Below are 18,756 nucleotides of genomic sequence, written 5' to 3' on the forward strand. Positions count from 1 at the left end.
ATGAACAATGAATTTAAATTGCTTAAAATGTTTTGTTGCACAAACACATCGAGCTCAGTGTGCATTTATTACTACAATATACAAATGGATTTTATCTGATTCTCTGTAAATAAAACAGACAAATACAATAAAAATACAAAAGGATTTTCTTAAAGTTTATTGTATATCACTAATCAAGGCACATTTGCATCTTTGTACAAAACATGATAAAGTAGAATGTCAAATCAATGCATTTTGTAGACCATTTCAAATATTAATTGATAAAAAAAAGATACAAAACATCTACAAAATTGTCATACACAATAACAGAATAATCTCTGGGCTTTATGTGTGGACAGACAAACAGCAATATGACAGTTCTAATGTCCTAAAATTAACACAAATATATATTTTGATGCCCTCTAATCTTAATAGGTAGCATATGGGTGATTTGAAGTGTTTGTGTGTGTTCAAGTGTCGTTAATACAGCATTAAGAAACCTTTTTGACATGATTTTCAGCTACTAATCACAGCTAAAAACAGCATCTTACTTATTCAAAGCTTCACTTCGTCTCACTTATTCCTATGTGAAATATTCACACTAAGACCTGCTAAGAATACTTCTCCAAATATTACCAATGCTGAAGCTTGACGGTAAGTCCTCACAAGTGAATATACCATAGAATAAGGGCCTTTAGGGGCTCTGAGGTTCCTCGAATATGGTTCGATATGTCTGAGGTGTGCTGTCAGCCACTGGCGTCTCACTCTGGGGAAAAAGAGTCGGTCTGGTCTTAACTGGGATACGGAGGAAGCGTCCAGAGGTGACGAGGTCTCCATAGCCACGGGCATGAGAGAACGCATAACCAGACCGCCGCGTGCTGATTCGTCTCCGGGGGAATTTGCGAGGCAACGGCGGAGGGACAGCTTTGGCCTGTCTGACTTTATGTCGTACCTTTAGAGAAGATATAAGAAAAAATATACAGTGAGTGGACAGGAAAGAGTATCATTAGTAATGAAGAGGCAGAAAGAAGGAAAAATGAATGATTCCTGCTCATGAGATTATGACCCTACTGATTGTGGATTCCAGAAATAACCTTGACATTACGCCTCAGCATGAAGCAGCCATGCCACTGCATCCCACAGCTCTGACTCATTCTACACATGCGTTCTACTCATAAAGGGAGGAAGATACCACATTGTCATCCTGTACTGAGTGCTGCCGCATTGCCTGAGAGAGTTTGAATGCTTTCAGAACAGAATACTTAATATCAGGGCTTGACATTTTTTGCTTACCAGCCACTGTGCTTAGTGGTTTTCCAAAGTTGCTAACCTTTTGACATTTTCACTGGCCACAGTTTTAAGCCCTTTTCAGATGGTAATTGTTTCTGGTGGGGTTGTAAGGTATTTTCATCATTTACAGGGGCTAGTCTGTGATTTTATTGCCATCCGAATTCAGAATGTCAGTGTTTTTCTCCCACCACCAGTGTAAAAATCCCAGACCGAATTACCTACTGTTTTTAGACAAACACCAAGGTCGTGTGGTGATTTAATCGCCGTCCGAATCCACATCTTTGAGTTGTCAAGAAGAGATCGCTTCAAAATGAACTGTTTATATCCTTTTTGACCCCCTGTGGAGCACCGTATCATTGTGCTTTGCTGTAATTCGGATGCATTTTAAAGATCTAAAGCCTACACTTTTTTACTGAAATGCTGGAAAGTGTTAACAAGAATAATCTTTTATCACTGCTCAAAAGAGAAAGAGAAGAAAAACACCTAAACATTTGAAATGAGCCGTTATTGTGGCAGTAATTAACGTCATATAGGATCGATTTGCAGCATTGTAACTTATTTCTGCTCATTTTCGCATTTTTAAAATACATCTTTTTTTTTAAACAGGCCATTTAAATAATTCATAATTTCCTGATTTTTTTTATTCTTATTATTCCAAGCATATGACATTTTTACAGCAGACAATCATTCGACTTACCACGTGAGCAGTGTTCCCAGATGCGGAGGATCACAAAACTTGCTCCTCCACCGGGAATAAATCACCATCCAAATACAAAAGTTTTATCACCGAGGTGGCATGCAAATGTATTTTTACGGATGTCCACATGAGAAACAATTACCGTCCGAATAGGGCTATAGATACCATGGGATATCAGATTTTTAAATATTATCTTATAATTTGGCAGCAGGTATATTGAGCTGCTGTCACTTTAAGACCTGACGTACGGATCCATTATACTGATACACATGCGTTTTTTCTCAACTGTCTCCGTTGGAGAGATGAGCAGGCAAGAAAATTCAGCTGGTATCTATTTAATTTGTGTATCTATTCTGTAGAAAATCAGTATCATGCAGCTAAAAAACTATATTTTTGACAACACTACATTGTACTTGGTTTATTATTTCAGATGCCTTTCTAAAATACTACAATTGAAAAATGAATATATTATATATACCGTTCAGTCCGCCAGAGTGGTAGGAGTGACTGCATTACTGCTGAAATCTAACTGCATTTAGCGTGAGTTAAGGTCAAGCCCTGGTAAATATGTAGTAAAAGGCCCACAATATTCTTTTAGAAAAACCTGTCTCTGAGGTTCATATGGACATTTGATTTAAGGCCTCCTCTGGTCTTGACTACAACATGTAGTCAAGACCATAGAGGTCTTGAGTCCAAATGTTTCAGAGCCCATGAAAATATGGTCTTGCACTATGGTATTGAGTACAACAACATTGATAAATTGTATTACTGAAAAAACTGGTTGAATCACGCACCTTGTCGTTGATAGTAGGCTTGAGTTGGATGAAGAGGAACCGTTTGGCCACCACAGGCAGTGAGCACAATATGGTGGTCAGTAAGATGGTCAGCCATGCATTCGGCTGGTTTAGGGAGTTTCTTGCAGTGCCTGAGAAAGTCATTTGGATCCGTTTAAACACACACAAACAGCAGGATGAGCAAATGTGTTTAGGATGGAGGGACACTCACCAATGAAAGGAAAAAATGACGTGAAGATCAAGTACATGCCGTTGCTGTACATGGTGAAGGTGACGGCAAAATACACAGACAGACTGCCCCACAGGAAGAACTGATTCACCGCCGTCCAATAGTATGTATCTAAACCCAGCTTAAACACATATAAACAGTATTTGTATGCATGAGTAGATTCAAAATTTGGGGTCAATACGTTTTTGGGGCGGGGTTGAGCTTGAATTAATACTTTTATACCGGAAAATTGCATTAAATTAATCAAAAATTTCACAACCTTCAAATCTGATGATGAAGGTTGAAAATGATAAAATATTTGAGAATAAGCCATAAATATGACTGTTTTATTATCTGTTTGTGCTTTCTTTGTATAGTGTTGAATGAGAATTTACCTGCACACTGACAGCTATAAGCAGGCAGGTCTGCGCCAGCAGGGCAAAGGACTGATAATCGGCGATGTCTTTGCCGTCATCTCTGACGGTGTCGCACATGGCTGCCCAAGGGACGAAGAAGAGGATGAGTGAGCTGTAGCAGCTGTGCAGCAGGATCCTCGCAAAGGCCATCTTACTGAAATACTGGTTCAGCTGTCCCGGAGCGTACAGCTGAGGGTACTGGAAACTCCAACGGTCATTTACGTCCTGCACACACACACGTTAATTTATGAATTTACGTTCATGACGCTGAATGTAGCATGCTAATCCAGGGGTGGGTCATATTGATATGACATAATGTATGATGACATACTTGATCAAAGAGACTGAGTCCAATAACAGGTAAAGCCGTATACATCAGGTTGTAGAGCGTAATATACCATTCATCATACACCGTCTGCAGAGAGAGCAGAACACAATTTTTTCTGAATGTATGTTAAAATATTCTGAAATTCATGGAACTCATTTTTCAATTAACACTTTCACTTAAATTGTTTTGCTGATACTGTAAATTTAAAATAAAAAAAATATAATGAACTATTTTATAAATATACATAATGATTTTTTAAATGTACATTTAATATAAATGTAAATGAAATTTCATTAAAAGTAAAATATCAGCATTTTACTTGGACTGTACAGATATAATATAATTTAAATATATCAAATATTGAACATTGCTGAACTGAAAATCTGTAGATTTTGGAACGAACGGTAGGAAGAGTGTATATTTTGGCACAGTTATCAACCAATGGCAATAATCTTAAGTGACCAAACATCATATATCACTAACTGTTACTGTAGTACAACCAAATTTATATGATATGATTTCAAAGATTTCCATCTCACCTGTGCAGAGAAACCACAGAAGAAGCCATACCAGAAGTGGACGAAGGTGAAAGTGAAGTTCTTGTAGAAAAAGTAGCGCAGGAACTTGCACATGCGCAGATAGGACCAGCGGCCGTGTACCAACAGGAGGCGCTGGAGGTAACGGAACTGGGCGAAGGAGAAGTCACTGGAGAGAACCGCCTGCATGCCCTCCTGTCCACTAATGCCAACGCCAATATGGGCAGCTATAGCGGTCATGAGGAATTGAAAGATTGGATATGTTTTTAAACAGACGAGATTGATAAGCGATTTTAGCATAGTAGTCTTTAGTTTATATGTATAATGTTTATGTTGTACATTTATGTCACTGACTCATTGTTTCTGATGAGCACGTATAACCGTATGCTTCTCAGATCACTTTCTGCGTCTTTGACACTCATCTCTTTGTGAGAAACACTCACTTTTGATCATGCTGACATCATTGGCTCCATCTCCAATAGCCAGAGTCACAGCTTTCTTGTGCTTCTTGACAAGTTCCACCACTTGAGCTTTCTGAAGAGGGGTAACTCTGCAACAGATGACCGCTTGGCACATACATGCGGTCCTCAAGAGCTCCAATTCCATGTCCTTCTGCAAAGCAAATGCCTAGGCACAGAACAGTGGTAGACACAAAGCCTTAAAACACTAATCAACTGTTGAGTTTTTTTGTTTTACTTATGAGGAAGGGATCCTATTTTTGATTAATAAACCAAGGTTAATTTCTCTTACCAGACTGTGGCCGTTAATTACCAGTCCGTACTCCCCATTGACCTTCTCGTCTTCCACCACCTGAGATTTTTTACCCAGAAATCTGCTCTTCTCAATGGGTGGCTCATCCCCTGATTCTGGTGACATCTTTTTCCTGGCATTTCTGAACATAGAGTATGGATCACTTAATTTAATTTGTGATCCATCTGTTTAGAGCACGGGTGTCCAAACCCGGTCCAGGAGGGTTTAGCTCCAACTTTCCTCAACACACCTGCCTGTAAGTGTCTAGTATGCACAGAATAAGCTTGATTAGCTGGTTCAGATGTGTTTGTAATTGGGGTTGGAGCTGGACACAGCAGGACAGTGGCCCTCCAAGAGCAAGATTGGACACCCCTGGTTTAGCGATAGAGAGATGAAACTTACACAAGCTCCTCTCGCACTTCCTCTGCTGTGTTTGCCGCCACTATGAAGATCTCTTTCATTTCCTCTCGGAGCATATTGCAAGCGTAACCAATGTTCTCAGCCGTCTCTGTGGAACATTGAAATGGTTTGCGTGATGAGAGGCTGAAAACATCAACTGGACCAGCACCAAACCAGCGAAGCATTAGCTGGTCTTTTGAGAAGGTTTAAAAGGTCACTGTTAAAAGCTATATTTGTGGCAAATGAACTCACCCTGTTTGTCTCCTGTCAACACCCAGATTTTGATGTCAGCTTTGGCAAGTTGCTCAATGGTCTGAGGCACTCCATCTTGAAGTTTATCCTCAACTGCAGAAGCACCAAGGAGCTGAACACACATACAAACATATACTTCACATAAGAATACATACTCAGAAATAAGAGAAATCCCATTGGCTTACATTGAAGGAGGAACATCTACAGTAGTAAACCCCCTAGCTTTAGCATTCCATCATGTGATGCTGATTTTACCAGCATATCCTTCTCGAGCTCTTCATAAACAGCATCCAGTTTTGCCTCGCGGTCATCCAGTGCCGTGCTGGCCTCATGATGTCGCTTTCTCCATTCCTCAAACGTGTCTTCATCTAAATCCTTATAGGCCAAAGCCAGTGTCCTCAGACCTTCTCCAGCATATTCCTGGGATTGTGTTAGTCAAACACGAGTAACTCACACAGCACAATCTCATGGAATCACTCAGCACAATCTCTTGGAAACACAAATTTAGCTCACATTAAGGTGGTCTGTGGTGACCTCCGTGAGTTTGGAGGCTGATGGATGTAGCCTCTCGTAGATAATTGTGTCGGCTCCCTTACAGTACAGTGTCAACTTGCCCTCTGGATTACGAACTGAAGAAACGCATACATACTTGATGATATTATACTGGAGATTGTTGTAATTCAGAATATTTTAATGTACTGCTTATTTTAACTTATGGTCTCACCAATAACAGACATCCTCTTGCGGACGTTGTTGAAGTCCAGCACTGCCAGTAGCTCGTAGGTGATGGGCACTCCCATCTCCACCACAGAGATGGTCTCTGGGGTACGAGAACGAAACACAAAGCCAAAATTCCTTGCTGCGGTGACCAGAGCCCCCTCATCTGGAGACTGGGCTTGGTAAAATAGCTCTCCTGTGGAGAAAGAGATGACAGACTTTATATATTATTCAAAATAAATAATATAAATTCTAGTCACAATTTGATTTGAATTCAATAGGATGGATGGATGGCATGAAATTCAATATTTTTTTATATAAATGTTCTTTTAGACGAAAAAAATAACTTTTTTCTATAAATGTTTTGATAATGATTACATTTGATTATTAAATTCCATAATCGATGCATAACATTTTCATTGACAGGTGCATTCACAAATTGTTCTAAAACTAATACAGATATACAGAGGTTGTACAGAGAAATGGAAACACTGGCTAATATAGGTGTGGGAGGTTTCTCACCTACACTCACCTAAAGGATTATTATGAACACCATACTAATGCTGTGTTTGACCCACTTTCGGCTTCAGAACTGCCTTAATTCTACGTGGAATTGATTTAACAAGGTGCTGAAAGCATTCTTTAGAAATGTTGACGCATATTGATAGGCTAGCATCTTGCAGTTGATGGAGATTTGTGGGATACACATCCAGGGCTCTAAACTCCCGTTCCACCACATCCCAAAGATGCTCTATTGGGCTGAGATCTGGTGACTGTGGGGGCCATTTTAGTACAGTAAACTCATTGTAATGTTCAGGAAAAAATTGGAAATGATTCCAGCTTTGTGACATGGTGCATTATCCTGCTGGAAGTAGCCATCAGAGGATGGTTCATGGTGGTCATAAAGGGATGGACATGATCAGAAACAATGCTTAGGTAGGCCGTGGAAAACGATGCCCAATTGGCACTAAGGGGCCTAAAGTGTGGCAAGGAAATATCTCCCACACCATTACACCACCACCACCAGCCTGCACAGTGGTAACAAGGCATGATGGATCCATGATCTCATTCTGTTTACGCCAAATTCTGACTCTACCATCTGAATGTCTCAACAGAAATCGAGACTCATCAGACCAGGCAATATTTTTCCAGTCTTCAACTGTCCAATTTTGGTGAGCTCGTGCAAATTGTAGCCACTTTTTCCTATTTGTAGTGGAGATTAGTGGTACCCGGTGGGGTCTTCTGCTGTTGTAGCCCATCCGCCTCAAGGTTGTGCGTGTTGTGGCTTCACAAATGCTTTTCTGCAGACCTCGGTTGTAACGAGTGTTTATTTCAGTCAAAGTTGCTCTTCTATCAGCTTGAATCAGTCGGCCCATTCTCCTCTGACCTCTAGCATCAACAAGGCATTTTCTCTCATAGGACTGCTGCATTCTGGATGTTTTTCCCTTTTCACACTATTCTTTGTAAACCCTAAATTGCTTAAATCACCTTTCTTTCCCATTCTGACATTCAGTTTGGAGTTCAGAAGATTGTCTTGACCAGGACCCCACCCCTAAATGCATTGAAGCAACTGTCATGTGATTGGTTGATTAGATAATTGCATTAATGAGAAATTGAACAGGTGTTCCTAATAATCCTTTAGGTAAGTGTATATATGCATGGCAATAGCACGTCTCACTGGCTCATCTGTGACCAGGACAGCAAGTCTTTGTGGTCTATCAAGCTAACTCCCTGCAGAATTAAATGTGCACCTCGACTCTCCTGTTTCCACATAAACAGTATTCAGCTGCAATAGTCAAGTCTTTGGTCACTTGTGCCAATGTCAAATATCATTTTGATAATTTTGCCAAGAGTGCAAATCTTGGGCTGTGGAAAATGTGAAACATGTATTCTTCTCTGATGAGCCCAACTTTACTGTATTTCCCACATCCGTGGGAGTTGCGGTGTGGAGAAGTCCCAAAGAATCTTAACCCCCGGAGTGAAGAACAGGGATGGATGATGTTTTGGGCTACAATATCATGGCATTCCCTACTGTGCATGATGAACGCATCACTGTCAAGGACTACCAAAAACCACTCTGCAAGACCATGTGCACCTAGTAGTTCAAACATTGTACCCTGAATGGGGGTGCTGTTTATCAGCATGATAATGCACCAATACACACAGCAAGACTTGTGACAGAATGGTTTTATGAACATGAAGGTGTAGTTGAACATATCCCATGGCCTGTACAGTCTCAAGATCTAAATATTTCTAAGCTACTTTGGGAAACATCAGGAAAAATAGTGACCTGGGCCCCTGTTCTGGAAGGTGAATGGCTCAAAATCCCTCTGGCCAGGACTGGGTATCTGTCATTCCCAAGATTAATTGATGCAGTATTGGCTGCTTTACACCATAATAAAAAATTATTATGGTCTAAAACCAGGTTTCAGTATCATTGTCCAACCCCTGTTTATAGAAAACACTGTTCCAGATTTACTTGAAGTTATCTATAAATATGTTGAGAATCCATTGTGAATAGCAAACAGTGTTGTAGAGCGTGCACTAGATGGCACTCACCTTCTGTTTTTTCCTCAGGCATGACAGTGTGGCAGAGTGCCAGCAGACGGAAAAAGGCCTGGACCTCTGGAGAGCCCAACTTCACCGCTTCCACCAGCTTATGGTCATGGAAAGAGAACTTTGGGTCGGCAAGAGAGTTCCAAGAGAAATCAACCTTCTCTGTCTTCTATAAATGAGGAGCAAAAAGGGAAAAAAATGAGGAAGGAAAATAGATCCTGCTCCTTTTTCATTCTTAGGGGAGTCACTAAAATCGCTATTTACTCAAGTTAATGTTTATAAAATATATTTCAACTTTGTAACCTCTAACCTCAGTGACTTCAACCCTCTGCCCAGCAAAGTCCACAACCTCACCTGAGGAATGTAAAACAGGTAATTACTGTATACCATGTAGTTGAAATTGTTACATTCAAAGTGACAACTCTGAGTTCTTACCATATGATTTTCCATTGATGGAGCACCTGTTGAAGGTCATGATGTTCTGGGTCAACGTTCCCGTCTTATCAGAGAATATATATTTGATCTGACCCAGCTCTTCATTGAGAGTGGTCGTCCTGGCCTGGGCTGGCGTGTCACTCTTGACATGGTACATTTTACGGTCCCAATCAATGAAATAGCTGTTCCCTAGTCGAAGGATCTCAACACTTTTGACAGGGTAAAAAGATCAAAAGCATTTTAGTCACACTTTATATTAGGTGGCCTTACTATGTACTAACATTAAATACTTACAAGACACAGTATTATTACTGTGTAACTAAAAGATTTACATGAATTTCAAACTTTTTGTAACCTGAACTCCATGTAATTAAGATATGCTTGCAAATAATCAAATCATTTTAATTCAGTATAAATTTATATAAGTTCTGACCTGACATAGAGAGAGATGGGCACTACAGTGTTGAGGATGATGACATAGGACCAGAAGGTGAGAAATGCTGAGAGAGCTGCATTCGTCCCATTATCCCTGGGGAGGAAGGCAATAAAGGAATTCCCTTCCTGGTATTCCCAAATGCCATTCCCAATGGACAAGATGGTGCACATGAAGGCCAGAAAACCAAAAATCTAACAAAACAAATGAATAAGATTTTAAATTAAACATCTCTCACACACATAGACCAAAAATATTTGTTAAGATATTTACATGAATTGACTTACAAATATCACAAGGACATTCATAAGATGATCAATGCTGGTTCTCTTGAAGATGGATTTGCCAGAGTTCTGCATGAGCTTTGTGTCAGGACCTAACCAGATTTGAACAGAGCTGTTAAACTATTATACTTTGAGAAACTTTGGGCCAGATTTACTAACAGCTTGATCCAGTGCAAACCCATCTTTGGTATTTAAAAACTACAGTCAGGATTTAAAAAAAATTAGCAATGAAAAGGCAACATCAATGCAATATTTGTGCGCTGTTAGAAAATTGCGCCCTCTCGGATGATGCACAGAGACAGATCTTCTCACAGAGCGCGCGGGTCTTCACGTCTTTACTCGGGTGATGACGGGGAAAACGACTGGTCATATGAGAACATACAGCAGCACGCATGCATTGAACAAAGTTTACAAAGAGGTGAAAGAGTATGCTTGGTAGGTGAAGCGAGTTTACCCGCAACTCAAAATGACCCGCATTTGGCTGGTGGCGGGTGCTAATTTCCACCCCTGGCGCACGCGCGGTCCGAGCCGATCTCAGACTGAGCACCCCGTTGTTTTTTAATACTTATGGGGATGAAAATAAATATATTCATGAATACTTTTTGGAGTCAAACTCTTTTGACAAAGCTTGAACAAAATGTAATACCTCATAAAATCGTGATTAAGACTTTTTAATACCTTTTAAGGGTCTTAATTTTCCCAAAATGGATTTATCAACTTTTAATACTTTTTAAGACCCCGTGGACACCCTGATGAAAAACACGGAAAAATAAGTGATTCTCAACATAAGGCCAACTGTGACGCAATGGTTGGAGATCATTTATATGTACACCCCCAACATTTGCATCTGTCCAAACATGTTCATTGTCAGGCAGAACTGACGGAGCCGAATCATCGAGACTGCAGGTAAACATGCAACACTCGAGGATAGCAAAAACGGCAGCACTCATGACACGTTATGTTTAGGCTGTTCAGGAGACGTGAGGACTTTTCTACCTTTCCCACAGATAAAAAATGTCAACAGTCATGGTTGATGTTTATAATCGGATACCACAACAATTTAATTCAAGATTGTTCGTTTTTTCGGCCCATTTCAAGCAAGATACGCTCAGCATCTTAAACTGAAGAAAGTGGCAATTACAACTGTATTCCTGCATGCAGTAAGTAGCGATTTTATCCACTTATTGACTGGTTAAACAATTTCTGATTAAATTTAAAGTTTCTTAGAGCGGCCGCATTGCCTAGATGACGCAAGATACTAGTACAGTAACAACAGGAAACTCCAAGTACCATACAAAACTAAATAGTGTGTCTAATGACAAAGGTTAATATTATTTTACAAAATACAACCCTAGATATGTTGCTTACAGATCGTTTACTCGATCCTTCTAGCAAACGTCACCTTTTCCACCATATAAGTTAAAAACGATAGTCATTTGACACTGCTATTCATATTTTTGATAACGTTATATAAACATGCAGATTTTCTTTGTCTAACAAGGACATTTTTAGCTCTGAAACTTAAAGGATATTCTTGTATAACATTGAACATTTATATACCAAAAGAAAGGAAAAGTTGATTTCTCAATACATGACCCCTTTAAGGTTTACAGTAGTCAATATACTGGGCATTTCATACAATATTTAACGCCCCAAAAAAAACATTTGCCATGTTTAATAAATCTGTCCCTTTAAATATAACCACAATACTCCCATTTTCAATATGATGAAGTCCGCACCTCCAAACACCACCAAGCCGAAGCACCACTCTGTGTTTCTGAGAGTACATCCTCTGAGCAGAATCCTCTCATTATCCACAGCAAATGTCTCTCCTCCCACCGTCAGAGTTCCTGTGAACTTATCCAGACGGTTGTTTGGAGGCTCGCAGCGCATCTCACCTGAGACATACAGCAGCAAACAGGGACACATTTTGTTAAAAAATATTAAGTTATCCTGAACACAAACTTAGAGCCCTGCATTTATAAACATTGTGACTCTAGACAGTAGACATATTTTTCAATTTTAACGTCCTAGCAACCACTCAGAACACCTTAGAAGCTCATTTTAGCAAATTCTAGCATCCTGATATCATGTGGTTCCATTATGAGCATCTCTAATAGTGTCACGCACCATTAAATGCTGCTAGTTTCTGGATGTCATTGCTCAGTTCTCCTGTGATTGTCAGACCTTGCTTCACCTTCAGGTTCGTCTCTCTGAGAGAGACAGGGAAAGAGAGACAGATGATAGCTTCGGTACACAATTATTACAGATGAAGTCCATGTTTACATGCACATGCTCAGTTACTGACCCGTCCAGCTCAGCCGTCTCAATGTAGATCAGGTTCAGAGGTTCACTACTAGAGAGCAACAACAGATCAGCCTAGAGTACAGGAAAAACGGAGAGTTCATTTTTTAAGTTGCTCACGAAGATGTAATGACTTCTAAAATAATGAATCATGTTTTTGCACTGTACAAATGTTGCCAATGAATAGTTTTCACATGACATCCCAGCATTACAGGAAGACTCACCTGCAGGGCAAAACAAGGCTTTCCTTCATTACCTGACACTGATTTTGACCAGGTTTGGACCATGTACTGATGTTGTAAGAAAGTGATATTAAAAGACTAAATTCAATATACACCTTGCTGATGATGCATACTATACAGGCAAGCAGATGAACCCAGAATATTAACACAATGCAGTTTTTAATTGATCATTTTTCCATAGAAACACTGAACCATTTAGCGTGGTGTGTTTAAAATCTGAGCTCATCTGCTTACCTATAAATACAGTATGCATCATCAATAAGGTGTTTACTGAATTTGATCTTTTACCTTCACTGTTTTAGTACATTAAGGTTTAAGTGTTTTTCATGTAAAGTGCTTAAGAACACCTCCCTGCTTATGGTAAGTGAAATAGTGCAGCAGGTGCTGTATATGCATCACAAGTGAGATTACATTAAAGAGATGAAACTGACAAACCTTTCCTGCAGTTCTATGAATGTTTTGCCCTTTATTATATTATATTAATTATATTATATTATATTATATTATATTATATTATATTATATTATATATTTAATAATTATATTCATTCATTTTATAATTATTATTAATTGCTTTACAAATTTTATTGAAGAAGAGTTTTGGCACAGTGTTGTTTTAGCATTATTTATATACTATTATATTATTATAGTATTTATTATTTGACTTTTATTTTTACATTATTTTATTCATTTTGTTGTGTTTTTGTTATTATATATAGTTTAAGTAATTTAAATACTGCAACATTTCAATTTCATTTTTTTAGTTAGTTTTTTATCTAATATTCATTTTTATTTAGTTTCAGACGTATACAAAAACAATTTTTATTAGTTGTAGTTAACAATAACAACACTGTAATCGCTACTATTTGTGTACCATGAATGTATTTATGTAGCATTTAATATCAATACTATAAACTTACTGTGACAAACTCATTGTTTTCCAGCTTGATAATGTCACCCACTTGAACATTCATCCATTTTTCACTTTTCAACCTGTTTGAGAACATGACATTTAACATTTAATATATCACCAGATTAATAAAAAAATTATATATATATATATATATATATATATATATATATATATATATATATATATATATATATATATATATATATATATATATATATATATATATATATATATATATGATAAAAGTCATATGCACAGAGGTTGAACACTTACTCTCCATCAATAAGAACTTCCACTTTTCTGTTGTTCACATGATTGTCGTTCTTGTGTCTGGTCTGTATTGTAGGGAGAACATGGAAACACAAGGCAACAGAAAGACCATATGAGGGGACAGTCACATAATTGTCTGTACTGGGCGTGGACAGGCAGTAGACTCACAATGTCATCAGAGAGATCTTTGGCTAGAGTTATAGACAACACCAGCAGAAGCGGAACTACAGTAGTGAACCAGGACAGAGACGAGATTTGAGGAATCAGCTGTACAACACAAACACAGTCAGTTAGAATGCCTCCCATTTTATAAAATACTTTTATTTGGAAAAAAAAGTTGTTGTATTTTAAGATTATCTATTCATCTAATAATTAATCTAGTTATTATATATTTGACTTGTTACCTGTAAGATGAGAAGAAAGACAAAGTAGGCATTGGCCAGTCTCTGAAACTGCTCAAACAGATTGAGAGGGAGGAAAGTGAAGACATTGTACTTGGAGGTCTTGATGGCATTGTCCTGTAAGGACACAAATAAGAAATGCTCATGATATGCTTCAACATTTATTTAAAAAAAAAATTAGCTCATTATGCTTTTTCGGATATGTAGAGTGTAGTATAGCTGTTTGTGAATGTAAAAGGGATTGATTCCGAACTGCCTGAAACAAGTCATCAGTAATTCCAGCTTTACTTCCTGATCAAACCTACGTAGATTTGTAACAAAAAGTCCTGTGGTCTTCATTGGCTAACTGTGAACAACGTCTACTTTGACCCTCAAACTCTAGCTTAGGGGCACCTAAAAAAAAAGTGAATATATTCCTACTCACCGCGTACATAAACGACAGGTTGAATTCCCTGTCATTAGCTCGCAAATGCCTCTCCTCTGAGGTAAATAAAAAACATAAATAACATTAAACCAGGAAAAGAAACTAGAAAGTTGTTGTATTTCAAGCTTCAAACTGTGCGTGCAGTATGGTTATACCTTCTACTTTCTTTTTCTTCGCGTTAATTCCACACGCAGACAGCAGGGAGCCCATGTTTCAATGATCAAATCATCACGCTGATAAAGACAAACCAAACCATGGAAAAACATATCAGAATTGTTTTAATAGTTCTGAAAAACATTAAACATGAAGAAAACAAAACTTGAAACATCAGTTGCTTCAGAATGGTCTAGTATAGAGCTGTATAATCTCACATAGGGGCTGCTCAGTTGTAGAGGTATTTTTATTGTACTATGATCTACTGTGTCTGTCACGATGATCTTTGATTTTGATAGATTTGTTTGGTAACACTTTACAATAAGGTTCCATTTGTTAACATGACATAAAAACACTATTAAACTTCTATTTTCAGCATACTTATACATTATTAAAATCAAAAGTTGTTTCTGTTAACATTATAATGTACTGGTGCTAACATGAACTAACAATGAAAAATAACATTAACAAAGATGAATGAATATAGTAACAAATGTATTTCTAATTGTTAGTTAATGTTAGTTATTGTATTAGCTAATGGGGCCTTGCTGTAAAGTGTTACAGTACCATTTGATTTAATAGATATTAGACATAATATTGTTTGAATTGAGAATTTATTTTAATTATTTATGTATTATCTATCCAACTGCTTGTCTATGTATGGTCGTGATACATTATTCTTTTATTATAATAATTTATTGAATTTATGTATTTCATGAATAAGTTACAATTTATATTAAAAGAAAAATATGCCCTCATTCAAGTAAAAAGATAACCCCCCTCAAAATAAATAAATACCATGTGACCATATTTACGTGTTTATTCTATAGGGGTTTTCTGTAAAAATTCAGGTTCATTAGTCTTACAGCTTGTTTACTGCTCTTCCAACAAAACTCACATGTTAATGCATTATGATATCGTTCTGTTAGTGTCTAGCTGTGGTTAATGATAAACTGGCAGAAAGTTCAGTGTATTTTACAGCTCTCGTCTTATCAGCGCAGGTTATTGATGAGAGGAGCATTACACATATAGGCCTCCACACACATGTACTGTAGCTGTGCTTCCTGAACTTACATGATTTACCTGACAGCTATTTTCATAGATGTATTTGTTCATATAACTTTGGATAATATATCATAAATAATTATTGTAATTAGTACTAGATGCATTAAGATGTTCACATTTTTGTCTACATGTCAAAAAATATGAAAATGAATACATCTAAAAAGGCTATGCTGTATCTAAAATAAGTTCTTTCTACAATGACACGGGCCAAACTGAAACTAACGAACAGTGTTGTATACAGCCACTCACAACCAAACTCACATCCCTTCATCTCACACTTTATCTAATCTAATATTTTATGGATGGCTCAAAAGTCAACATATCGCCAACGCCCATGTAAAGAATTGCTGTTAAGTATCAAAATGGACGACCATATACATTTAAACCATTTATTTACAAGAAAATAGGAGCATCAGTCCTTTCAAACATAAGCTCTCAAAAATTATTTTCCTAACGCATATGATCAAATAAAACATTTGTAATATAACATTTGAAAAGTTCCCTATTATTGAATTATTGTTATTAAATGTGTTATTAAAAAGCTGTGGTTGCGAGAACATTAACATAAAAAGAGTTGATGTTTCACACTGTAAAAATATTGTTGGTTTAACTTACAAAAGTAAGTAACCTAGTTGCCTTAAAATTTTGAGTTTATTGAAATCAAAAATTTGAGTTGATACAATGAAGGATATTGGTTTAATAATATAAAACTAAAAATATTATTGTATCTGAACCACTGTATTTTATCTGAAAATGTGATAAATCATGAAAATAGCACAATTTGGCATGTTTCACTGCGTCATCACAAATAAAACAATCGCCATTGTAAAAGGGCTATATAAATAAAGTTGATTGATTGATCACACACACAATTACCCAATATGCTTACAAAATCTTTTAATATTATTTTAATGAACTCAAAATTTTAAGGCAACCAGGCAACTTATTTTGTAAATATTTTTTTTTACAGTGCAGGCATTATAGAAGGCTATTGGCCGAAGGAGACTGTATAATTTATGATATGTTAATAAAGCTTAAGCTAAAATCATTTGTTAATATTTTGAAATATAATCACCACCACATTGGAAGGCTACATTAACACATAACTAAGTTCAAAAAGGCCTTTTAGCAACCATGTAAAATCACTACTATGAAGAACATGGGAATTGCTGTGTTATATTAAATAATGCCATATAAATGCATTTCTAGGAATGCCCATTTCTACACAAAAGATTAGTTAATACATACTGTTACTATCCATGAAATCACATGTATTGTCTTTTTAAATATAATTTCATGGTAAGCTTTACTTATGGTTAACTAATTAACAGTTTTTCTCCCATAGCAATCTATTTCTGTTCAACATTTACATCTAGAATTGTTATATTCTATCAGTGTGACTCGAGTGCCACATTGCCAAGGAAAAGTTCAATGACCATAACTAATGTCGGCGGTAAATGGCGTTGGTCTAGAGACCGGTTTTTCCTAGACACCAGAAAAAACACTCAACCCTTCACCATCTATATTCAAGAGTCAACAAGGAAAATCACACACCCTTAAATGCACTTAAAACTCGCCACCTTATCTCTTCGCTTTTGACAAATCTACATTCTTCTTTATGTATATACTGACATAGGTATGCTGTTTGTCTCATACTCGTTATATGCTCAGTACTTTTTAAACTAAACACACTCCACTACAAGTGCCTTTAGCTATTGTAAATAAGTAACTCACTGTACTTTGAGAGTGGAAAAACCTTCCTCCTTAAAAAATAAAACCTTACAAGATCAACATACCACCTCAAAAACTCGCTAAACATCTATTAAATAATGAAGCTGCACCGGCTGAAGGTATCATACCTGAGTCACACGTCCGCCATCCAGGACCCCTAAAGAAACATCAGCGTTTCAGAGTAAACCACCACCCCAATAAACATGCGTGGAAAAGGACATGCAGAACCTCACTACAGTTCCCATAGTGCAACTGCAAGCGAGTCCCCTACTTAGAGCACAGGTGAAAGTTAAGGGTGTAACCTGACGTCAGGAAGAGGTTTCCAGGGCTGGGCGGAGCCACCGGCTGAAGTTGTGTCCCATTGAAAGGGTTAATGATTGGACGACTGGGTATGCTTGAAGGAAATGGAGGGATTTTACAGTGTAGCGTATCCAGGGACAGATGGAAAGCAAACAGTGGATGATCTTTGGACTCTGCTGCCAGGACTGGAAGAGGGAAGCTGGTAAAACAGTTGAATCAGGGAGTGACGTGGGCCAGTCGCTAGAAACCGGCTGAATTTTTAAACAAAGAAAAATCTTCCAATCTCATTTACATAGTTTAGCTCAAATTTGGACAGCTGTATCTACCAGAAGCTCATTTTATTACTCAAGACTTAAACAGCTCAGGAGACTCAGGATTCTTCCATTTAATCAAATTGACTGACATATTACATGGATCTCATTTTAATTGGTACACTCTAAAAAATGCTGGGTTAAAAACGACCCAAGTTGGGTTGAAAATGCACCGACCCAACAATTGAGTTGTTTTAACCCAATGGTTGAGTTGTTTTAACCCAGTGGTTGAGTTGTTTTAACCCAGTGGTTGGGTTAAATGTTGCTTAAGACAACCCAATTGCTGGGTAAGAACAACTCAACCATTGGGTTAAAACAACCCAATTGTTGGGTCGGTGCATTTTCAACCCAACTTGGGTTGTTTTTAACCCAGCATTTTTTAGAGTGTACAGGCTATCAAAACTGTACAAAACAGGTCATGCTCATGTTTACGGCATACTACATCATGTCAGCCGAAGACATGCAATAACACCGCACACACAGAACGTTCCCCTGACGTTAGTATTTGGTTCTTTTGAGATCCAAATAATAATGTTCTAAGAACGTACTTTTTAGGTTTTATTTTTTGC

General features: G+C 37.6%; 1 protein-coding gene across 1 annotated transcript; it reads right to left on the reverse strand.

Annotated features, from left to right (window-relative positions):
- Positions 1–134: 134 nt before the first annotated feature.
- atp8b5b (ATPase phospholipid transporting 8B5b) lies at positions 135–17,839 on the reverse strand. The gene is made up of 28 exons (XM_067432933.1): positions 17,705–17,839; positions 14,783–14,860; positions 14,628–14,683; positions 14,207–14,320; positions 13,971–14,069; positions 13,806–13,867; positions 13,540–13,612; positions 12,383–12,453; positions 12,205–12,287; positions 11,814–11,972; positions 10,078–10,166; positions 9,791–9,984; positions 9,358–9,566; positions 9,233–9,276; positions 8,926–9,091; positions 6,374–6,562; positions 6,163–6,278; positions 5,905–6,069; positions 5,650–5,761; positions 5,401–5,506; positions 4,999–5,140; positions 4,692–4,875; positions 4,252–4,475; positions 3,716–3,799; positions 3,364–3,609; positions 2,972–3,110; positions 2,761–2,891; positions 135–931 (listed from the first exon to the last, which is right to left on the reverse strand). Exons 2-28 carry the CDS (start codon positions 14,835–14,837, stop codon positions 674–676), a joined length of 3,570 nt encoding a protein of 1,189 aa, XP_067289034.1. The 5' UTR covers positions 14,838–14,860; positions 17,705–17,839; the 3' UTR covers positions 135–673.
- Positions 17,840–18,756: the final 917 nt, after the last annotated feature.

This window comes from Pseudorasbora parva, chromosome 23 (assembly GCF_024679245.1).
Source record: "Pseudorasbora parva isolate DD20220531a chromosome 23, ASM2467924v1, whole genome shotgun sequence".
NCBI lineage: Eukaryota > Metazoa > Chordata > Actinopteri > Cypriniformes > Gobionidae > Pseudorasbora > Pseudorasbora parva.